Below are 18,948 nucleotides of genomic sequence, written 5' to 3'. Positions count from 1 at the left end.
TTATTCCCATTTTATTTTTTACTTATGTCTACATTTTGAAGGGTTTATCTGCAAAATGAAAAAGAAAATTGAAAAGACAAATGTATTCTCTTCCCTTCATTCAGTCTAATGTACGTCATACCTTTTAATCTCCTTCCTCTAAGTCAATTTCATTTTCCTCTTGGATTAGCTGGCATCATTACCAATGTGAGACATTAATGAAGTTTCCCTTTTTCCTGTGGGAACTGAGGAACACTGACATTCCTCATTGCCCAAGAGATGGAACCACCAATTAGGAGAAGTCACACCTAATAAAAGCCAAGGTGTGCCACGATCTACAGAGATAAAGATCTGCTTGTGCGTTTTCATTATGTAATTCTTTCTGGGTCGTTAAAAGGACTCCCCCTCTTTCTCCAGCATTTTGACATTTCAGGGTCAATGCTCTGATTTCCAGGATATGTGATTATTTATTCAAACTAATAGAAGAAAAGAGGCAGTTTTAGAATTCAATGCTGCTAAAGCACATTGAAACCAAAGCCCAGTTTTTAATGTGTGCATTTTGAATATATATTTTCAGTAAATAAGGAGGCAGATTAAAAAATTATCATAAAGAAATGTATCTTTCAGGGAATTAATATTTATGCTTGCATCATTGATAAAGAAAAGTATTATTCTTAGTCATCATATGTACATTAATGTAGCCACTTAGGAATTTACATGTTTTCATCTCAATAAATTTTTTCTACTGTAAAAATATTCTTCCAAGTTTGAGTTCTGTATCAGGATAACTGTGAAAACACATCTTTCTGTTTGAGGATTTTGACTTCCTGTGGAAATCCATGTATTTACCAATGGAATTTAAAGTACTATTAAAGCTTTGCCTTAAATACTTGAGTAGGAAAGCTTCTGCTTGCATTTTTATTTACTTAATACTAAGCATGGCGGTGATGAACTTGAATATTATAAAACCTGGCTGAATTTCAATATATCAATGAATTGTTATAGTAGTTTATGGAGCAAAAATATTATTAAAGATAATAGCTGAGAAATTTTCATATATTGTATGTAATTTTAGTTAAGTAAAATATGGATGAAAATTAATGAATAAAGTACTGTCAATTAATAGGCGAAAACATAACCTTGTGAGTTACTTTTCCTTTTTATTTAAAAAATTATGATAAAATTTATGCCACAGTAAAAATTTCAAACAGTAGAACGTGAACATAGAAAAGTCATTTCCTCACTCCACAGTCCCACACCCAGGAGTTTGAGTATCATTCTAGAAGTGGCTATCCATATATAAGCCTAAATAGCTTTCATTTAAAAATATTCATATTTCAGGGGTGTCTTTCCACATTAGCACATTCAGATCTACTTAGTTCTTTAAGACTAGATGATTGACTTAACCAATTGACCATAGGTGGGCACTTAGATGGATCCCAGGATTTTATAACAGCATCTTTACATGCTGGCTCACTGCATGGGAGTGGGTGAGTAGAAGGAAACATTTCTCCGAGAAGTTTACCATTTTCATTGACTAGAATAGATTTTAATAATTAGAATAGACTTTTGAAAGCAGTACGGCTAGGCTGGCAGGTGGACTCAAGAGCATAGGAACTCATTGTTACTAAAAGAAGGTCATTCCTGCGGCAGTTCTGAAACAATCACACACTAATGCTCTCTCAGGCGAGTACTAATCACAGCAAACAGCAGAAGAGTAGCTTACATATAAAAAGGTCACTGTCACTTCATGTAGAAGAAATAATTAAAGTAGCTCAGCAAAGAGCAAAATAAAAGGAAATAAATGTTTCAGAACAAGCTGTTATATTTGTTTGGTATCAATAAAATGGTCCAAAATACATCACAAGACTATGGCAAGTTCTAGCTGTGGAAATGATGAAATCTGACATTTACTGTTTAAATTCAGCAGCTGGAAGAATCCCTTTGTAAAGAAGATGAAGTTACTTCCAGACTGCATTACTCTTTGGAAAGTATGACCTACCAGTTAGAATTTGGGTATTATTGTTACCTTTTCCTTCACGTCCGCATCATGATGATTAACTAATGCTCTCATTTTCTGGGCACATTCTTCTCCATATAACAGGAAAAACAATGAACCTTGAGTGAAAGTAGGCTGGACAGTTAAGTGGCCTTCCTTTTTGAGGCAGTTATTTATATTCTGAAATAGTGTGAGAGCTCGAAGAAGAATCTCCTTTGCCACGTGGCCATCATAAAGGGAAAGGAATGATGAATCCACCTGGAAAAGGAAACAATAAGTATTTTAATATATGAAAACATTTTTCATGTACATTTTCATTTTAAAACTGTTGAATACATCTTAAAAATCTTACCATTGAACATTATCCCTACGATTGTATAACATAAATGCAAAATCTTATGTACCCCCATACTGTATACTAATGGAAAAAAGAGGTTTCATATTTTAGCTGAAAAATATGATTTCCTTGGAATCCTAGAATATAATCATTTGGGGAAACATCCATTTCCTTTTTTAAGGTCCATCATACAGTCTTCATGGGGCCTCCTCAATTCACCCGTCAAACATTTACTGCACCCATAATGAGCAGGTGAACAGAGCAGGGTCCCTTTCCACAGGAGCTGAGTTCGTTCTAACTGCACCACCTCTGCTTCCTTCAGAATACTTATCTTCTAATTGTCTTGTTCTCCTGTTACACATTTTTGTCTCCTCCCTACATTGTAAGCTCCGTGAGGACAAGCACATGTCATCCTGTACTCACTCGGAGTATCGGCACTCGCCCAGCATCGGGCGCGTACTGGGAACTCCTTTCACACTAGTGTTTCCGTAGATAAGAGATACATGTGAGCATAACCAAGTCAAGTGTAAAAGAGGTGATGATGTAAGTATATCCCAAACTGGGTGGAGACAGAAAAAATACTATTAATTTTTACTAGGGAGACCTTTTCAAAAACAAATTTTAAAAGTAAAATATGCTCCTTACAAAAAGTTTGGGAAATTCATGTAGGCAAAAAGAACCAAAGAAAAAACATAACACAATATTGCTCCTCAGAGATAATCCCTGTTAGCATTTTAAAAGGGATAAATCCATCCAGATCTATCTGTCCAAATCTACACATTTGTATATTTACAAAACAAACATGTAAGCTATTTACTTGGGCACCAAGCAGTCCTTCAGTCATGGCTGGATTTTCAGACAAATTCAACAGCAGTTTTAAAACTTGAACCTGAAATAAGAACAACATTGGTTTATTTGAGACTCGGTTGGCATGAATTTTTCTCTCCCTGTCCTCTCGCCACGTCACATTTTAAAGCACTGCCTATGCTTCAAGGTCTGGCTCAAATTCTCTTACTCCATGGAGGCTCTCAATTCATCTTATGTAAAAGGGATTGCTCCCTCCCTACCCACACCTCTTCCTGCCCCCCAACACCTGGCACAGGTCTCAGAGCACTTGTGTTATTTAAACCAAATTTTTCCAATTACCTTGTTAGGGAGAAAACTGTGAAGACAATATTCACCCCTACCTACATGCATATCTAACACATGGTAGGTATAACATGTGTTACATAAATTGTATTGATTACTATTAGGTGAAATATGATCTTTGGAACAAAAAGGAATCTTTCAAAGTTCAGTTTATTTCTATTTAAAGTATGAAAATTTAAAAACAATTTGGTTACCAAGACTAAATAAATAACAATATGGCCCTTTTCTTCTTAGTAGGTCACAATGAATCTTTGAATTTACTTTTTTAATGTGAAAATGCTTTATAATTATTTAAATAGGCAGTATTAGAAATAATCAGCAAATAAATGTTGACTTATAGGCAAGTAGCTAAATTTAAGCATTCCTAATTGAAAACTTAGTAATAAAAAGATTAAAATAGAATTCCTACTTTAAAAACAAAGGTCAAGTAAAACTGTACTTCCTACAAGATATTTGAAATGAGAGTGAGGAGCAGGAAGCGGGTTCTGAAGTCAGGGAACGGTGACAAATGTGCTCTCCACCAGGCCCGAAAGGAACCAGATGTGTATTTTATAAAACTTTCTTTGATTACAAAGGCATTATGTGTTTACTGGAGAATATTAGCAAAGAAGATAGAAAAACACAAAGAGGAAATTCACCCATATTTCCATGACCAGAAATGATCACTATTAAGTTTTGGTATTTTCTACCACATGATCTCACTCATTCATGGACAATAGAGACCATTATAAACTTTTGAACAATAATAGATACAGAGGCAGAGCTGCCTCAAACAGATTGTCAAACTGCAGCGGGAAGGCCGGGGAGGGTTGGGGGGCAGGAGGTAGGGGGGTAAGAGATCAACTAAAGGACTTGTATGCATGCATATAAGCATAACCAATGGACATAAGACACTGGGGGATAGGGGAGGTTAGGGGACTGTCTAGGGCGGGGGGATAAAATGGATACATATGTAATACCCTTTGTAATACTTTAAGCAATTAAAAAAAAAAGAGTTTTGGTATTTTCTCCCTGGTCTTTTTTTTTTTTTTTTTTTTAATATATTTTATTGATTTTTTACAGAGAGGAAGGGAGAGAGATAGAGAGTTAGAAACATCGATGAGGGAGAAACATCGATCAGCTGCCTCCTGCACATCTCCCACTGGGGATGCGCCCGCAACCCAGGTACATGCCCTTGACCGGAATCGAACCTGGGACCCTTCAGTCCGCAGGCCGACGCTTTATCCACTGAGCCAAACTGGTTTCGGCTTCTCCCTGGTCTTTATGTACCTACTAGAGGCCTGGTTCTTCGGCCTGGCCTGTGCCCTCTCACAATCCAGGACCCCTCAGGGGATGTTGGACTGCCGGTTTCCGCCAGATCCCTGCAGGCCAGACTGAGGGGCCCCACAAATCCATGCACCAGGCCTTTAGTATGCATATAAGATCTTTGATTAATCTCTTCCCGCCCTCCCCCCTTCCCTCTGAGATTCATCAGTCTGTTCCATGTTTCCTGCCTGTGCATTGAGCGTCTGCCCCCTGGTGGTCAGTGCATGTCATAGCTATCAGTCAAACAAAAGGTTGCTTAGGCTTTTATATATACAGATCGTACATCTTGATATATTCCTTTGAACATGTTGAACATACTAATTTGTTAATCAAGGAGGAGAATATATGACTAAGCTTAATTTTATTTTTTTAATCAACTATTAAAAATTATGCAGTGGAAAACTATGAAATATTGTTATTAAACTTTATTTTCCTTAAATTTTTAAAAATAAAATTAATAAATGATCATGATAAATTTCAAACAGTGCAGAAGAGAACAAGGTAAAAACAAAAGCCACCATCCTATCTGCCTACTGCACTCCCAGTGGAAACCACGGGTAACAGTTTCTTGTATATGTGGAGATCATGTTTTCCAAACAGACATCCTTTGTAAAATTACAGCCTCTTAAAGTGAAAGAGCAAAGACAACTTCTGACCTTTTTCTTTAGTGCATTTCCTAGAGTCACTGTCAGGTCTGGGTGGCCCACCTGGCTGCCAGCGACACCAATAGAAAGTGTTAGGAATAAACACTCGTCTCCAACTTCACTGAAGTTTTGATTAAGAAAACTGGGACCAGAGTTCTGAAATAGGGTGGCCCCAAAACTATGAAATAAGCCTGGATGAAGTCAACAGAATCTAAAAGGCCCTTAGTTGTCAACGAGGGCAGATTTACACCAGAAATAATAACTGCAGCAGCATACAGTATCCTGAACTAAAATTCCACGTTGCTATGTTCTGTAGAAGACAGATGACATGGAAAAAACAAAACGAAACAAAAACACCCACACCAAAGCACATAGTAGGTATTTTAGTTTGAAACCACATTAAGTCTCTGCCTCTTATCACATGTGCCGTCCTGTAGTGGCTCTGGGTCATTTCTCTGAAGCCATTAAGTTTTCTTTGCTCTCACTGTAGATGGAGCAGTTTATGTACATTCATCTCCCACTATTTCTATTTAGTTAGGGATCACTGTTATACCCAAAGGTTATTAGAGTGCAGTCAGATCACTTATTAAAAATAAGATTAAAAGGAAGTCATTTTGGTGGTTACCTACCAAGGAAATATCTAAAATGGATACAATTTCCCACTTACAAATGGATTACTATCCAAAAGTTAGTTTGCAAGTTGAAACTTTACTTTTTTTTTTTTTTAAGGAGAAAAACAATGTTATAATTGGTGGTTAGATTCCCAGACAGACCATAAAAGCCAATTTTCTATTCCAGAAATATTGTACTAGGCACAGTAATGGAAAAACAGAAATAGAACATACTATTGTGGTGTGTGTCACCTCTTTTTTTTTTTTTTTAAATAATTCTTACCCAAAGACATGTTTTATTGATTATTTAGAGAGAGAAACATGGACCAGTTGGTTGCCTCACATGTGTGCTCTGACCAGGGATTGAATCAGAAACTTGGGATCAAATCTTTTGGTGTATGGGACAATGCTCCAACCAAGTAGCCACAGCGGCCAGGGCGTGAGTCACCTTTTAAGAAGTCATAAAATATATTAAAACATAGACCACGTCTGAGACCGATCTTTACAGCCCCAAGGTCAGACTCGCCTGGCTCTGAACTCCAGTGTTCCTCTGGGGTTTGGGGTAAGGCAGCTGCAGAGAGAGGCGGAGGAAGGATTTTTCCTACAGCTGCCAGGCCACGGGGGCGAGGGAAGGGAGTTTCCACAGGGCCCCAGGGGCTGGAAGTTACCTTGGTCTCCTGGAGAGAGAGAGACGCTGATGGGTGCATGCATTTTGGAAATTGTCAATGGATGAAGCAATATTGTTAAGATATTACTATTACGATTATTACATTTAATTTTGAATGTCTTTGGGTACATCCAAAGAAGTCTGGCTGCTGGAAATATGGAAAGCCCATATAAAAACATCTCAGGTCAAACTTTAAAAGGATTATAACGAGGCTCAGCTGTGATCACGATTTGACAACCTCAGAAATAACTTCAGTGACACTGTGTATTTGGAGTCTGGCATCACATCCGGTTCTTCTAAAATGCTTGTGTTTGCCCAGCCGGTGTGGCTCAGTTGGTTGAGCAACGTCCTGTGCACCAAGAGGGCTTCGGGCTTGATTCCTGGTCAGGGCACAGACCTAGGCTTGATCCCCAGTAGGGGCAAGTAGGGAGGCAACCAATCAGTTTCTCTCGCACATGTTTCCCTCTCTCTCCCTTCCTTTTTCTATAAAGTCAATGGAAATATCCTCAGGTTGCAATTTAAAAACAAAAAACAATAAAATACTTGTGCATTTTTATGTCAACTGTCCAGAGAACAGACTAACACAGTAAAACACTGATGGGTCAACCCAACAAACCAGAAACTCTGATTAATCTGCCTTCTGTTTTTATGCTATTTCTTAAAAAATGGCACTTGGTAAGAATACACCCTAGTATGAGGGGTTGCTTAAGGAACTTTCATAGGGTATCTCTTGAGATTCTACTTAATTCACCTCAACCTATTGCTTCCTATGTCTACGTAACAGGTCAAAGTGAAGCACTGAAACATCCATTACTAAAACTTAAGAGTAGTATTAAAAAGATTTTTCAACCAATAATGGCTGAATCAAAAATATGTTTTGTTAAGCCCAAGGTAAGCAAAAGTTCAATTCACCAGCACTATCACTCGAAGACGCCATTGGGGTGGGGTGGGGGAGGGAAGCTAGCCACCTTCAGTAGAAGGTAAACTGATGTGCAGAAAACCAAATAAATACCAATCTATTGATAACCAAAATATATTATTTTCACAAGTTAATTTTGAAATTCATATTAGGGGATAAAACTAATTTACTTCCTTGGACCCATGTAAGGGTTTTTAATAAACTTTAACTTTCTCTTTTGAGGGACTTGAAAATTCAATTCCAATCTTATAAACTTGATGCGATAGCTCTTTGTACTTGAAGTAATAACCATTTCCTGCGTACCTTGGTGGTTCCATTTCCTGCAAGCAACACTTGGAACAGGTCTGTAATGTAATTGGTAAACATATGCTGATGGTCGTTGGTAACTGTCATGTTTGTTAGCAATCTCAGTCCCGCCAACTGCACAGGGGAGTTCAGGGGGCCAGAGAAGACATCCTCACAGACTTGATTGACGTATACCTGGAGGTGGGGGGAAAAAGTGAGCATCTTAGAATCTCCAAAGTTTTTCTATTTAACAGCAAGTTTCTGCACAGTGAGTCAACTGTTCTGAGCACAACAGAATTAAGGAGGAACATGTGTGAAGTCTCTTTGTACCATGGTTAAGCACCTTCACATAGGGTCTAGGGCAGTGATGGCGAACCTTTTGAGCTCGGCGTGTCAGCATTTTGAAAAACCCTAACTTAACTCTGGTGACGTGTCACATACAGAAATTTTTTGATATTTGCGACCATAGTAAAACAAAGACTTATATTTTTGATATTTATTTTATATATTTAAATGCCATATAACAGAAAAATCAACCCAAAAAAATGAGTTCGCGTGTCACCTCTGACACGCGTGTCATAGGTTCGCCATCACTGGTCTAGGAGGTACATTAAGAAGTAAAAGAGTAAAGAAGGTGAGGGGAGAGTAAAATAGAATTTTGCTTTGTAGTTAGTCCTATCAAAAATAAGCAAAACTATATATGGCCCAAGGTTCATGTATGCCTAGGGGAACGTATCTGAACTACTCCTTCATAATATTATTAACCACCACTGGCAAAAAATAATGCAATGCCGGCAGTACTTCTATTTCACACATAATAGAACTAAACCCAGTGTGATGGAAAGTTTTTTGAACTCTATTTTCTATGTCTGGCCATGGTCTTTCCACTTGGAAAAATTCTCTCTCTCAGATAATTGGTATTTACCCAACTAAATCTGAACTCCACCAAACATTCTAACTGGTAAGAAAAATTCATAATATAAATGCTAAGAAATTTAACATTTAAATAATACCCAGGTAGTATCCATGTTACCACAGAAACTAAAGCAATGGTAGTAAAGCAAAGAGAGATTAAATTTTTAATCTGGTTTCAAGATCTAAATGATGTTTACAAGTCAACTGGCTCTCTTGGGTCACAATTTCATCACACATCATTCCTTTAAAAAAAAACAACAGCATTTCCTTAGCTCTTATAAGTCATATTTATGTCAGACAGTGATGTCTCTCAAAGCATTTCCTAAAATGTGTTGGGCATTTACATCCCTGTTGTCTTGGAACCTTTTGCCATTTCAGTTCTAGCAACGAGATTACCAAATGGGCAGCTCAGTTATTTCTGGAGCTATGCCCACCTTAGCTCATTCCTTTCTCCTGGAATTCCCTCCTTCCCAACTCTACCTGTAGAAAACTTAGACTTTAAGAGGCAGGTTGTAATCTACCTTTTACAGAAACTTTGATGAGATCTCCCCTTTCTATGGTACTCAACGATGTTTTTAGTTACATTTTTCCTTAAAGTACTTCATCGTGTTCTGCCTTGATTACTTACCTTATCTTTCCGTCTAGCTTTCTTAAAAAAGATGTTAATTCATTTCTTAGCTCTGTACCACAGATCAGGAGCTCAATAAATGTTGAATTAACATAATTTCTTAATTTGTTATTTCTATCTTTTGATGTTATTTGACTCTGGCCTGGTTCCTTTACTACTTGGATTAAACTGAATCCCCACATTCAAAAATTCACTGCATCTCTTACTGGCTGGTTTAGATCCCTCCCTCCTCCGCCTTATTTTACCCATTAATGGGCAGACATTATTCCAAAGGAGAGATATACATGGTCAATAAGTTCAGGAAAAGATGCTCAACATCACTAATCACCAGGGAAATGCAAATCAAAACCACAATGAGATGTCACCTCACACTTGTCAGAATGGCCGTCATTAGTAAACCAATAGCCTGGCCAGTGGTTCCAAGGACAGAGCACTGTCTGTGCACAGAGGGTCTCTGGTTCGATTCCCAGTCAGGCCGTATGAGGGAGGCAACCAATCGACATTTCTCTCTGTTTCTCCTTCCCTTCCTCTCTCTTTAGAATTGATGAAAAGGCATAATCTCAGGTGAGGGTTAAAAAATTTTTTTTCTTTAAATTAACCAGTCATCAATCAATCAACCAACCAACCAACAAAAAGTGGCAATGATGGAGAGAAAAACCATCCCTGTGCACTGTTGGTGGGAATGTAAACTGGTGCAGCCACTACAGAAAATAGTATGGAGGTTCCTCAAGAAATTAAAAATAGAACTACCATACGATCCAGCAGTTCCACTTCTGAGTATTTATCTGAAGGAAACGAAATCACTATCTCGAAGAGAAAGCTATATCCCCACGCGCACTGGAGCATTATTCACAATAACCAGAGAGAGAAACAACCTAAGTGTCTGTTGACAAATGGATCAAGAAAATGTGATATACACAACGGAATATTATTCAGCCATTAAAGAGAATGAAATCCTGCCATTTGCCTCAGGGATGGAATCTGGGTACATTATATGAAGTGAAATAAGTGAAACAGAGAAAGACAAATACTGAATGATCTCATTTATATACAGAATCTAAAAAAGCCTAACTCCTAGAAACAGAGTAGCAGGTGGTTGCCAGGTGCTGTGGGTGGGAGAAATGGGGAGATGTTGGTCAAAGGGTACAAACTTCCAGTTATAAGATGAATGAATTCTGGGGATCTACATACAGCAAGTTGACTATAGTAATGCTCTAGTGCAAGCATGTCAAACTCGCGGCCCTTGTATACCTGAAAGTTGCTAAAAGAATAGATTTTAGATGTTCTTACCACAGGAAAAAGAAGGTAACTGTGAGATGATGGAGGTGTTAGCTAACACTATGGTGGTCATCATTTTGTAATGTATATATGTATCCAATCATCACTCTCTACACCTTAAACTTGCACAATGTTATATGTCAATTATATCTCAATAAAGCTGGGGGAAAAGGGTAATTCTTGGCCACAACATTATAAAGGGTAGTCGACTAACATTTTATTACTGACCTTTTCATTGTTTTCTCTTTCATTTATCAATAACCTTACACATTTGTGATTTTAGATAGCTTACCTTTATCTTGATTTGATTTTCAACATTCACACTCAGGTTACTCAGTGCATTTAAAGCCTTCTCTTTAATACTGTGGTTGGGATCCTTGATTTTGCTTCCAACAATTGGAATACCACCCAATTCACGAATAATAACCTAAGAGGGGGGAAAACAGCACCATAAATTCAGTCTGTAGCCCCTACATTGACTTCTTTGCATCTACAAACACAAATAAAAAATTAACGGCTTTTTGGAAATATCTTTCCTATATACAACCCATAATTCCTATTTAAAAAATTTACCATCCATAATATAATAGGTAAAGAAATCAACTGAAAATAAAATTAAGATGTAATTATTTAAACTATTGCATGGCGATAAAGATTTGCACAGTTATTATAATGATCTCAAAGCAATTTACAAACAAAATTATTTCAGTTTGAAATAAGTTATATCACCTCTATACAGGCAAATTTATAAAAATATGATTTAGAATACTAAAGCAGTGTTTTGTTAAAATATATTCTTTGGGATACCAAGTCCTCAAGATGTTAATGGATGTTCCAGATGTTAATGGGTGTTTCATTTTAAAAAGGGGAGGTCTTATGGTTAAGCAAGTGTGAGAGACTTTGGGTATAATAAGAGTAAGCATATTTCTTTCTTGTGATGCATTAATGTTCATGTGCATTGGGAGGCTCCAAGAGGGAGTACTGAATATAGTACAACTGAATTCTGAACAACACGGGTTTGAAATGCATGGGTCCACTTATACATGGAATTTTTTCAGTAAATTCTATAACTGTATTTTCCCTTCATCATCATCATCATTATTATTATTATATAGGGCGTAATGTCACAGGAAGGTCATGGTGTCCTGCCACCTGTGAGAGTAAGCCCAAGTTGCTGTTGGATGTGTTATACACAGAGGAGCCATTTTTCAGGCACTCTGCTCTCTCCACATCCAATCTTCCTTATTATTTTAATGACATTTTCTTTTCTCTGTATTGCCTTATTTTAAGAATACAGTATATAATACATATAGCAAAATATGTGTTAATCGACTGTTTATGTTATCAGTAAGGCTTTGGGCCAACAGTAGGCTATTAGTAGTTAAGTTCTGGGGGTATCAAAAGTTATTTGCAGACTTTCAACTGTACGGAGGTTGGTAATCCTAACCCTCTTACTGTTCAAGAGTCCACTGTATGTCTATGAACTGTATACAAAAAGAGGGTCATTTTCCAGTGTGGAAGTGATGGGAGAGACAGCTATAACATCTTGCAGAACTGAAGTGCCACAGTTTGACAAATGGTTCCCAAATCTTCAGAGGAAAATAAACTCGGGAATTTCTCACAATCAATTGCAACACTGTGATACTATGTGCCTTTGGCCCTGACGATGAGCTGTACAACTGATTCAACTGTTATAAGAAACACAGGCTGAAAATGATTACTGTCATATTTACCAACAGCCCAATACCCTTATTCTGTTGTTAAGGGTGGGCACAGCATGGAGAGGAAAAAAACCTTCCCTCTGCAGTTCCAGGTTCTTCCCCAAAAAACGTGTGGTTACTGTTACTAGAAAACAGCACACTCCCCTCCACCCCCCACCCGCCTGCTAAAGCAGATCAAGGCACTATAATTAACGATGAGGGGCACTAACTCTCATCACCCAAGAAAGCACTGATTTGCCAGTGGCCATTGACCCACTCGAGTACAGTTTGTTTCAGAGAGATATAAAACTATGGCATCAGAAATATCCGAATACAGGCATGCCAATAAATTATTCTCTGTTATTTCTGATTGCCTGGCACCCCTCTTTCCCCGGGGGCAGACATGGCACCTCCTCTATCCCATACAGTCCCTGGTGGGACTGCTGCTCAGCCGTGTTCATACCCATCCCTGCAGTATGGCTGCAGGATGCTCCTGCGAGCCAGGCCTCGCTAATCATGGTCCATGGGGCCTGGACCCAGAGGCTTGACCCTCGACAGCAACTCCACCTCCTGGACTACGAGCTATAGGGATGAAGGCTTCAGAGGCCAGTGGCTTAGTTTCCGTCCCTGTGAAGGAAACCTCTTTGCAGCCAGAGACACAAAGACCAACACACAGAAAGAAGCAGGAGTAAGCAAAGACAGAAGATAGAGAGCAGCGAGCTCCGGTAACACTTTCCATCGTCTTGAATTGTATTCACTTGTGCCTGAAACCAGCGCTATTCTTGGATGTCCAAGTTAACTGAGCTCAATATTTCCCCTTTCTGGTTTAAAATAATTTAAGCTGGGTCCTGTCACTTGCAACTGAAAGAAAGTGAGCAATACACAAATATTCTTTCTATTTCATTCTAAATTTCTAGAGCTTTATAGTAAACCTTGCCTTACCGAAGAAAACTGGACTGAAATAAAGTATAAAATTCCAATTAATTTTGCATTCATTACATGTTAAAAAGGGGCACTGGCTGAAAATAATAACAAAAAATTTTTCTACTCTTTCTTCATGGGGTCAGAGATGAAAGCATTCAAATTAAGCTCTTTAGTCTTATAAGCTGTTTACCCTGGTTAGTGGTTGTCGGAGTGATCCGGGGACAGCGGGCACCAGAACCATCCTCATAAGAGTTATTACAGCCGAAACCAGTTTGGCTCAGTGGATAGAGCGTCGGCCTGCGGACTGAAAGGTCCCAGGTTCGATTCCGGTCAAGGGCATGTACCTGGGTTGCGGGCATATCCCCAGTAGGAGATGTGCAGGAGGCAGCTGATAGATGTTTCTCGCTCATCGATGTTTCTAACTCTCTATCTCTCTCCCTTCCTCTCTGTAAAAAATCAATAAAATATATTTAAAAAAAAAAAAGAGTTATTACAGCGTAAAGCACGTACTTCAACGTTAGAGGCTTTCATCGTTCTACTGCTGAATGTGAAATAATTTAAAAGGCCACGCAATGCTAATGTTAGATACACTTATTACGAATGTGATACCTGTGACCGGCTTCATAGGGATGTAGAAGCAGATTAATAATTCCATCTCTTTAAGCTGCTGCAGGTGTAAGTAGTCACAGTCTGTAGGTGAGGAAATGGAGGCTGTAACTACGCAGGGTGGGTAAGAATGGGAGGAGCCTGTGTGCCCAGACGAGGGAACTTACCTGGTTAGCGGAAAAGGCTGCATTGTTTCCCAGAGTGACCAACGCTCTTTCAATGATCGCAGGATCCTCGGTTAACTCAAGCAGATAAAGGAGTTTCTGAAGTTGTTCAGCATTTAGGACATCATCATATGAGCCATTGGTTAAGTCTTCTGCATGAAAAGAAAATGATATAAAGTTCACCTAAAATCAATACCAGATTAAAAAATTTTTACCACAGTAGTGAATGCTCTGATGCCAGGCATGGAGTTAAGCACTTTATGCGTTTTGTCTGATATAATCCTCAAGTAACCCTGGGAAGACAATACTATTGTAATCTAAAGATGGTATTTTTTTTTTTTTTTAGTAAGACACTGCATGCAAATAATGCCAACTGCATTTTCTGTTTCTTCAAAAGATCAGGTACACCCATCCAATGAAACATTTGCCCATAGGAAAGTGATTTGCATGAAGCAGACCTTTTCTGATCACAATTTTAAGGGCACCTCTGGCAGGAGAGAGTTATGGGAGGAACCCAATCATGTTTCTGGTGTGGCATTTTTGTTTGGTTTATATGAACAAGACACTGCTGATTGGGAGGCTCGATAAGTGTCCTGATCTTCTGTGGCGAAGACAAAGGCAAAGCTGTCATTCTGAGGAAATGCCAGAAAGTCAGATGCTGGATCTGCCCAGTGACTTTTAGAATTATAGCTTTTAACCTCAAAAAAAATCCTCTTTGCAGAAATGAAAACCATTTTTATAACACTACTAGTGGCCTGGTGCATGGATTCGTGCACATTGAAAGGAATTAAATTAGAAGAAATATTTTAATATCACTATTTGCCCTTTCTCTATAATAGAAGTGTCAGAGATGAAAGAAAATTAGTAAAATGTATATGAAAATAATATATAAATTGATTAATAAACAACACAATAAAGACATGATATAAAAACAAAAACATGATATAAAAACAAAAACATGATATAAAAACATTGATAAAAACAATGACTAATAAATTGATTAAACTTATTCTAATATCTGTGTATAGCACATTAATAGTAAAAACACTTTCAGAGAGCTTGACTAATTTCCCTTATGATGAAGTATCTGCAACTTTAACTTTAATGTCACATGCTCTTCGAACTCGAGAGAAAGCAACATATAACTGACCATGTCCGAAAATGGATTCAGGTCGGAAAATTCTTACTCTGTCTAGATTGGCGCCAGCGAGAGCTTTATATGTATTGTGCATGCACGAGTCAATGCTTATTTTTAAATTGCCAGTGCGTGTCAATGTACCGGTCGGTCGGACAGTCGGATGCATGTATGGTTGGTCACTTAGATAGAGATATACACACACACGCACACACACACGCACACATACTAGCGTACTAGCAGCCCTTCATGAAAATTCATGCAAGAGTAGGCCTTCCTTCCCCCAGCACTGGCTTCCCTCCGGCACCCAGGACCTGGGACCTGGGCTGGCTTCCCTCCAGCCCGGCTTCATCAGGAAGGACATCCGGAATGACGTCTGGAAGGATGCCTGGTCTAATTAGCATATTACCCTTTTATTATATAGATTATTGTGTTATAAACATAGAACAATTCCTTAAAAGTAAAACTAGGATTATAGGTCAGATAGTGCATGTGTCCACACTACACTATTGGAGGTGGGGGAAGAGAAGGGTTATACAAAATAGGTACTATATTATGTCACGTTTGTACTTTTTTAAAAAACATGTACCAAATTATTATAGGAGGTTATCTTTGGGTGCTGGGATTAAAAGTGACTTATTTTCCACCCTGTGCTGAGTATTTTCTGATTTTTTTAAAAACAACAAACATGTGTTACTGCTGTAATTAAAATAATTAAGTAACCCTCGCCGGGTGGCCCAGTTCATTAGCACATGGACTTGTACACCAAAAGGTTGCGGATTTGGTTCCCTGCCAGGGCGCATACCTAATTAACAATACTCTATATATACTTGAAAATTGCTAAGAGAGTAAGTCTTAAAAGGTCTCATCCCAAGGGAAAAAAAATTGTAACTGTATGGTGAAGGGTGTCAATAAACTTATTGTAGTGATCATTTTGCAATATATAAATAAATCAAATGACTGTAATTTGATATATGTATATATTGATTATATACATACATATATATATATATATATATATATATATATAAAGAATGTTATATGCTAATTGTAACCTCAATTTAAAAAATCACCTTCTAAAAATTTAAGAATGATGCTGACAAAATGGGTTTTTCTCAGTGTTATTCAAAGACAAAGGTGTAGCTTCAGGAAGAAGAAACTGTGAGCAACTTACTTTGTAAGCTTCCTGACCTAAGGTAATGGTGATTTTGGGAAACGATAAAATTAAGTTTAAAAAAGTAAGACTTTGGCACTAGCCGGTCTGGCTCAGTGGTCAGAGTGGCCACCCAAGGACTGCAGAATCATGGGTTTGACTCTGGTCAAGGGTTTGATTCTGGGGGCATGTACCTTGGCTGCAGGCTCGATCCCCGTACCCAGTCTGGGCACGTTGAGGAGGCAGCCAATCTATGTTTCTCTCTCCCCGTTCCTTCCACTTTCTCTAAAAATTAATGGAAGAAATATCCTCATATGAGGATTAAGAAAACAACAGAAAAGTAAGACTTTGTCAGTCTTCATCAGTATAAGTGAGAAGTATGAGTCCAGGCCAACAGATCAATTACTTATACAGAAACATCTCTGACACAAAGACAATATGTTAGGCTTTGTAAAGAAGTATAAATGCAAATCTTTAAAAAGATCTTTCCTTTGTGGAAAAGGGGAAAGAGACCTCCCCATCCACTCCCCTTTCTTACAGCATTTCCTTGAGCAAACTTGTAATTCCTTTATGTCTCTGACATAAATATACATCTTTTTAAAAGGTAAGTAAGCCCCTTGCAATCCAATAAAGTCTTTCTTAGTGGCTTTGGGATTATCTGTTTCACCCAAAGAACTTGTATGCATATATGCATAACCCATGGACACAGACAATAGGTGGGTGAAGGCCTGGGCTGGGGGTGGGCTAGAAGGGGTCAATGGGGGAAAAGGGAGACATATGTAATACTTTCAACAATAAAATTAAAGACAAATAAAGAAAATGTAGCCCTGGCCGGTTTGGCTCAGTGGATAGAGCGTTGGCCTGCGGACTGGAGGGTCTCAGGTTTGATTCCGGTCAAGGGCATGTACCTTGGTTGCAGGCACATCCCCAGCAGGGAGTGTGCAGGAGGCAGCTGATCGATGTTTCTAACTCTCTATACCTCTCCCTTCCTCTCTGTAAAAAATCAATAAAATACATGCAAAAAAGAAAATGTAAACACCAAGGAACACCGGATGGGGCTGATCTTGTCTCTGAGTTTAGGCTTGGCATCTGGCTCCATGTTGCAACCACCGGCTTATCAAAAAGATACTGCGACGTCTTATTTTCCCTCAGGATAAAAGCTAACACAAAGAGCCACCCCAACCACCCGGGCACCTAGGATGAACTATGGGGAGGTGGGCTTTCCTGCAGTCCCCGGGGCAAATGCGGCGGTCACGTCCTCCTAAGGACAAACTGTTGATCTCGAGAACATACACGTAATACGAATAGGTCACATCTGGGTACACCAAGCGGCGGGGACTCTTTGTCTTTGCAATCCTAGGAGCAGATCGCCTGCGATAGGGGTAGCAATCTAGCGGGGTGCTTATTCTATGATAAAGCTACTCCGTTCTTCGTCTGGAGAGAGGGGTTTCTTGGTTGGCAGGTGATTTTAATGATTTCCCTCACAGCTTCCATGACCGGAAACATTCCGCAAATCGTCGGGATCCTGAATGCAGCTTTCCACTTCTGGACAGAAACCTAATCCTGTGCCAGTCCTTGCCCGCCAGCAGGCAACGGTTCCATTTTGAAACAGCGGGGTCTGCACCGTCTCCTGCATCCCTGGGCTGCAGACCCACGGACCACGGGGAGCAAGGCGGGCCTCCCCTCCCAGGGGCCGGGCGGTGTCCAGGCAGCACTGCCCCTCGGACGTCCTTTCTTCCCGGGGAACGAACTGCACCAGGACCTCACCTACCGCTCCGGGCCCCGCGACACCCCGTCCACAGGCGGGGGAATCCCTTTGGTAACACAAAGGCCGGAAGCGAGCTTTACCGTGAGAAGCAACAACGTGCTTTCGAGAAATGGAATCCTCAGCTGCGACGCCGGACTCGGGCAGAAAGTCTCGCAATTTTTTCACCCCAGGATTTTGAACCAAGAAGTGGAGGCAGGGACGCGGCTCAGAACCGCACCCCAAGCAAGTGGACGACCCACCCTCTGCACCCGGGCCTCCCGCCCGCCTCGGCGGCTGTTCTCACCGCGAGCACCGGGAAGCCGTGGGCGCTGCGGCACCTTCTGCAACACCTCCCCCTGGGCCAGCCCCGGCCCCCCCGCCCCCCAATACCCTCGCCCCCCCGGTTCCCGGAGCCTCACCTGCGGACCGGGAGGGACGCAGCCGCAGCCCCGGGCCGCCTCGCCGCTGCCCCCGCGTGAGCCGGTAGATGCAGTAGCAGGCGCCCGCGCCGAGGAGCAGGCCCGCCGCCACCCAGCCCGCGTCCCGGGCGCCGCCCATGCTGCCGCTGGGGCCGGGCGCAGCGCGGGGGGCTCGTGGGCGCCGGAGTCTGCGAAGCCAGCGGGTCGCGCAGCCGCCGGAGCTGCAGCCGAACCTCCGGGGAAGAGAGGAAATGGGAGTCGGAGCTCCGCCTCTCGGAAACGGCCCTGCGAACGGAGCAAAACCGCCCCCTCCGGCCACGACACATCCCGGCGGCTCCCCCAGGATGGGACGAGGGGCGGGGGGGCGGGCCTGCCTCCGTGGAG

The 18,948-nt window shown here is 40.3% G+C and overlaps 1 protein-coding gene and 1 non-coding gene across 2 annotated transcripts; both read right to left on the bottom strand.

Moving 5' to 3' along the window:
• Window positions 1-1,119: 1,119 nt before the first annotated feature.
• ARMC10 (armadillo repeat containing 10) lies at window positions 1,120-18,765 on the bottom strand. Its single transcript, XM_059712761.1, has 6 exons — window positions 18,565-18,765; window positions 14,114-14,262; window positions 11,009-11,143; window positions 7,914-8,090; window positions 3,133-3,204; window positions 1,120-2,236 (listed from the first exon to the last, which is right to left on the bottom strand). Exons 1-6 carry the CDS (start codon window positions 18,701-18,703, stop codon window positions 1,985-1,987), a joined length of 924 nt encoding a protein of 307 aa, XP_059568744.1. The 5' UTR covers window positions 18,704-18,765; the 3' UTR covers window positions 1,120-1,984.
• On the bottom strand, window positions 11,824-11,951 carry LOC132211627 (small nucleolar RNA SNORA11). Its single transcript, XR_009447527.1, has one exon. It is a non-coding gene; the product is annotated as a small nucleolar RNA SNORA11 (small nucleolar RNA).
• Window positions 18,766-18,948: the final 183 nt, after the last annotated feature.

The sequence above is a fragment of the Myotis daubentonii genome, chromosome 10 (genome assembly GCF_963259705.1).
Source record: "Myotis daubentonii chromosome 10, mMyoDau2.1, whole genome shotgun sequence".
Lineage (NCBI taxonomy): Eukaryota > Metazoa > Chordata > Mammalia > Chiroptera > Vespertilionidae > Myotis > Myotis daubentonii.
Note: the sequence above shows the minus strand (reverse complement) of the source record. Positions and strands in the feature narration are given on the sequence as shown.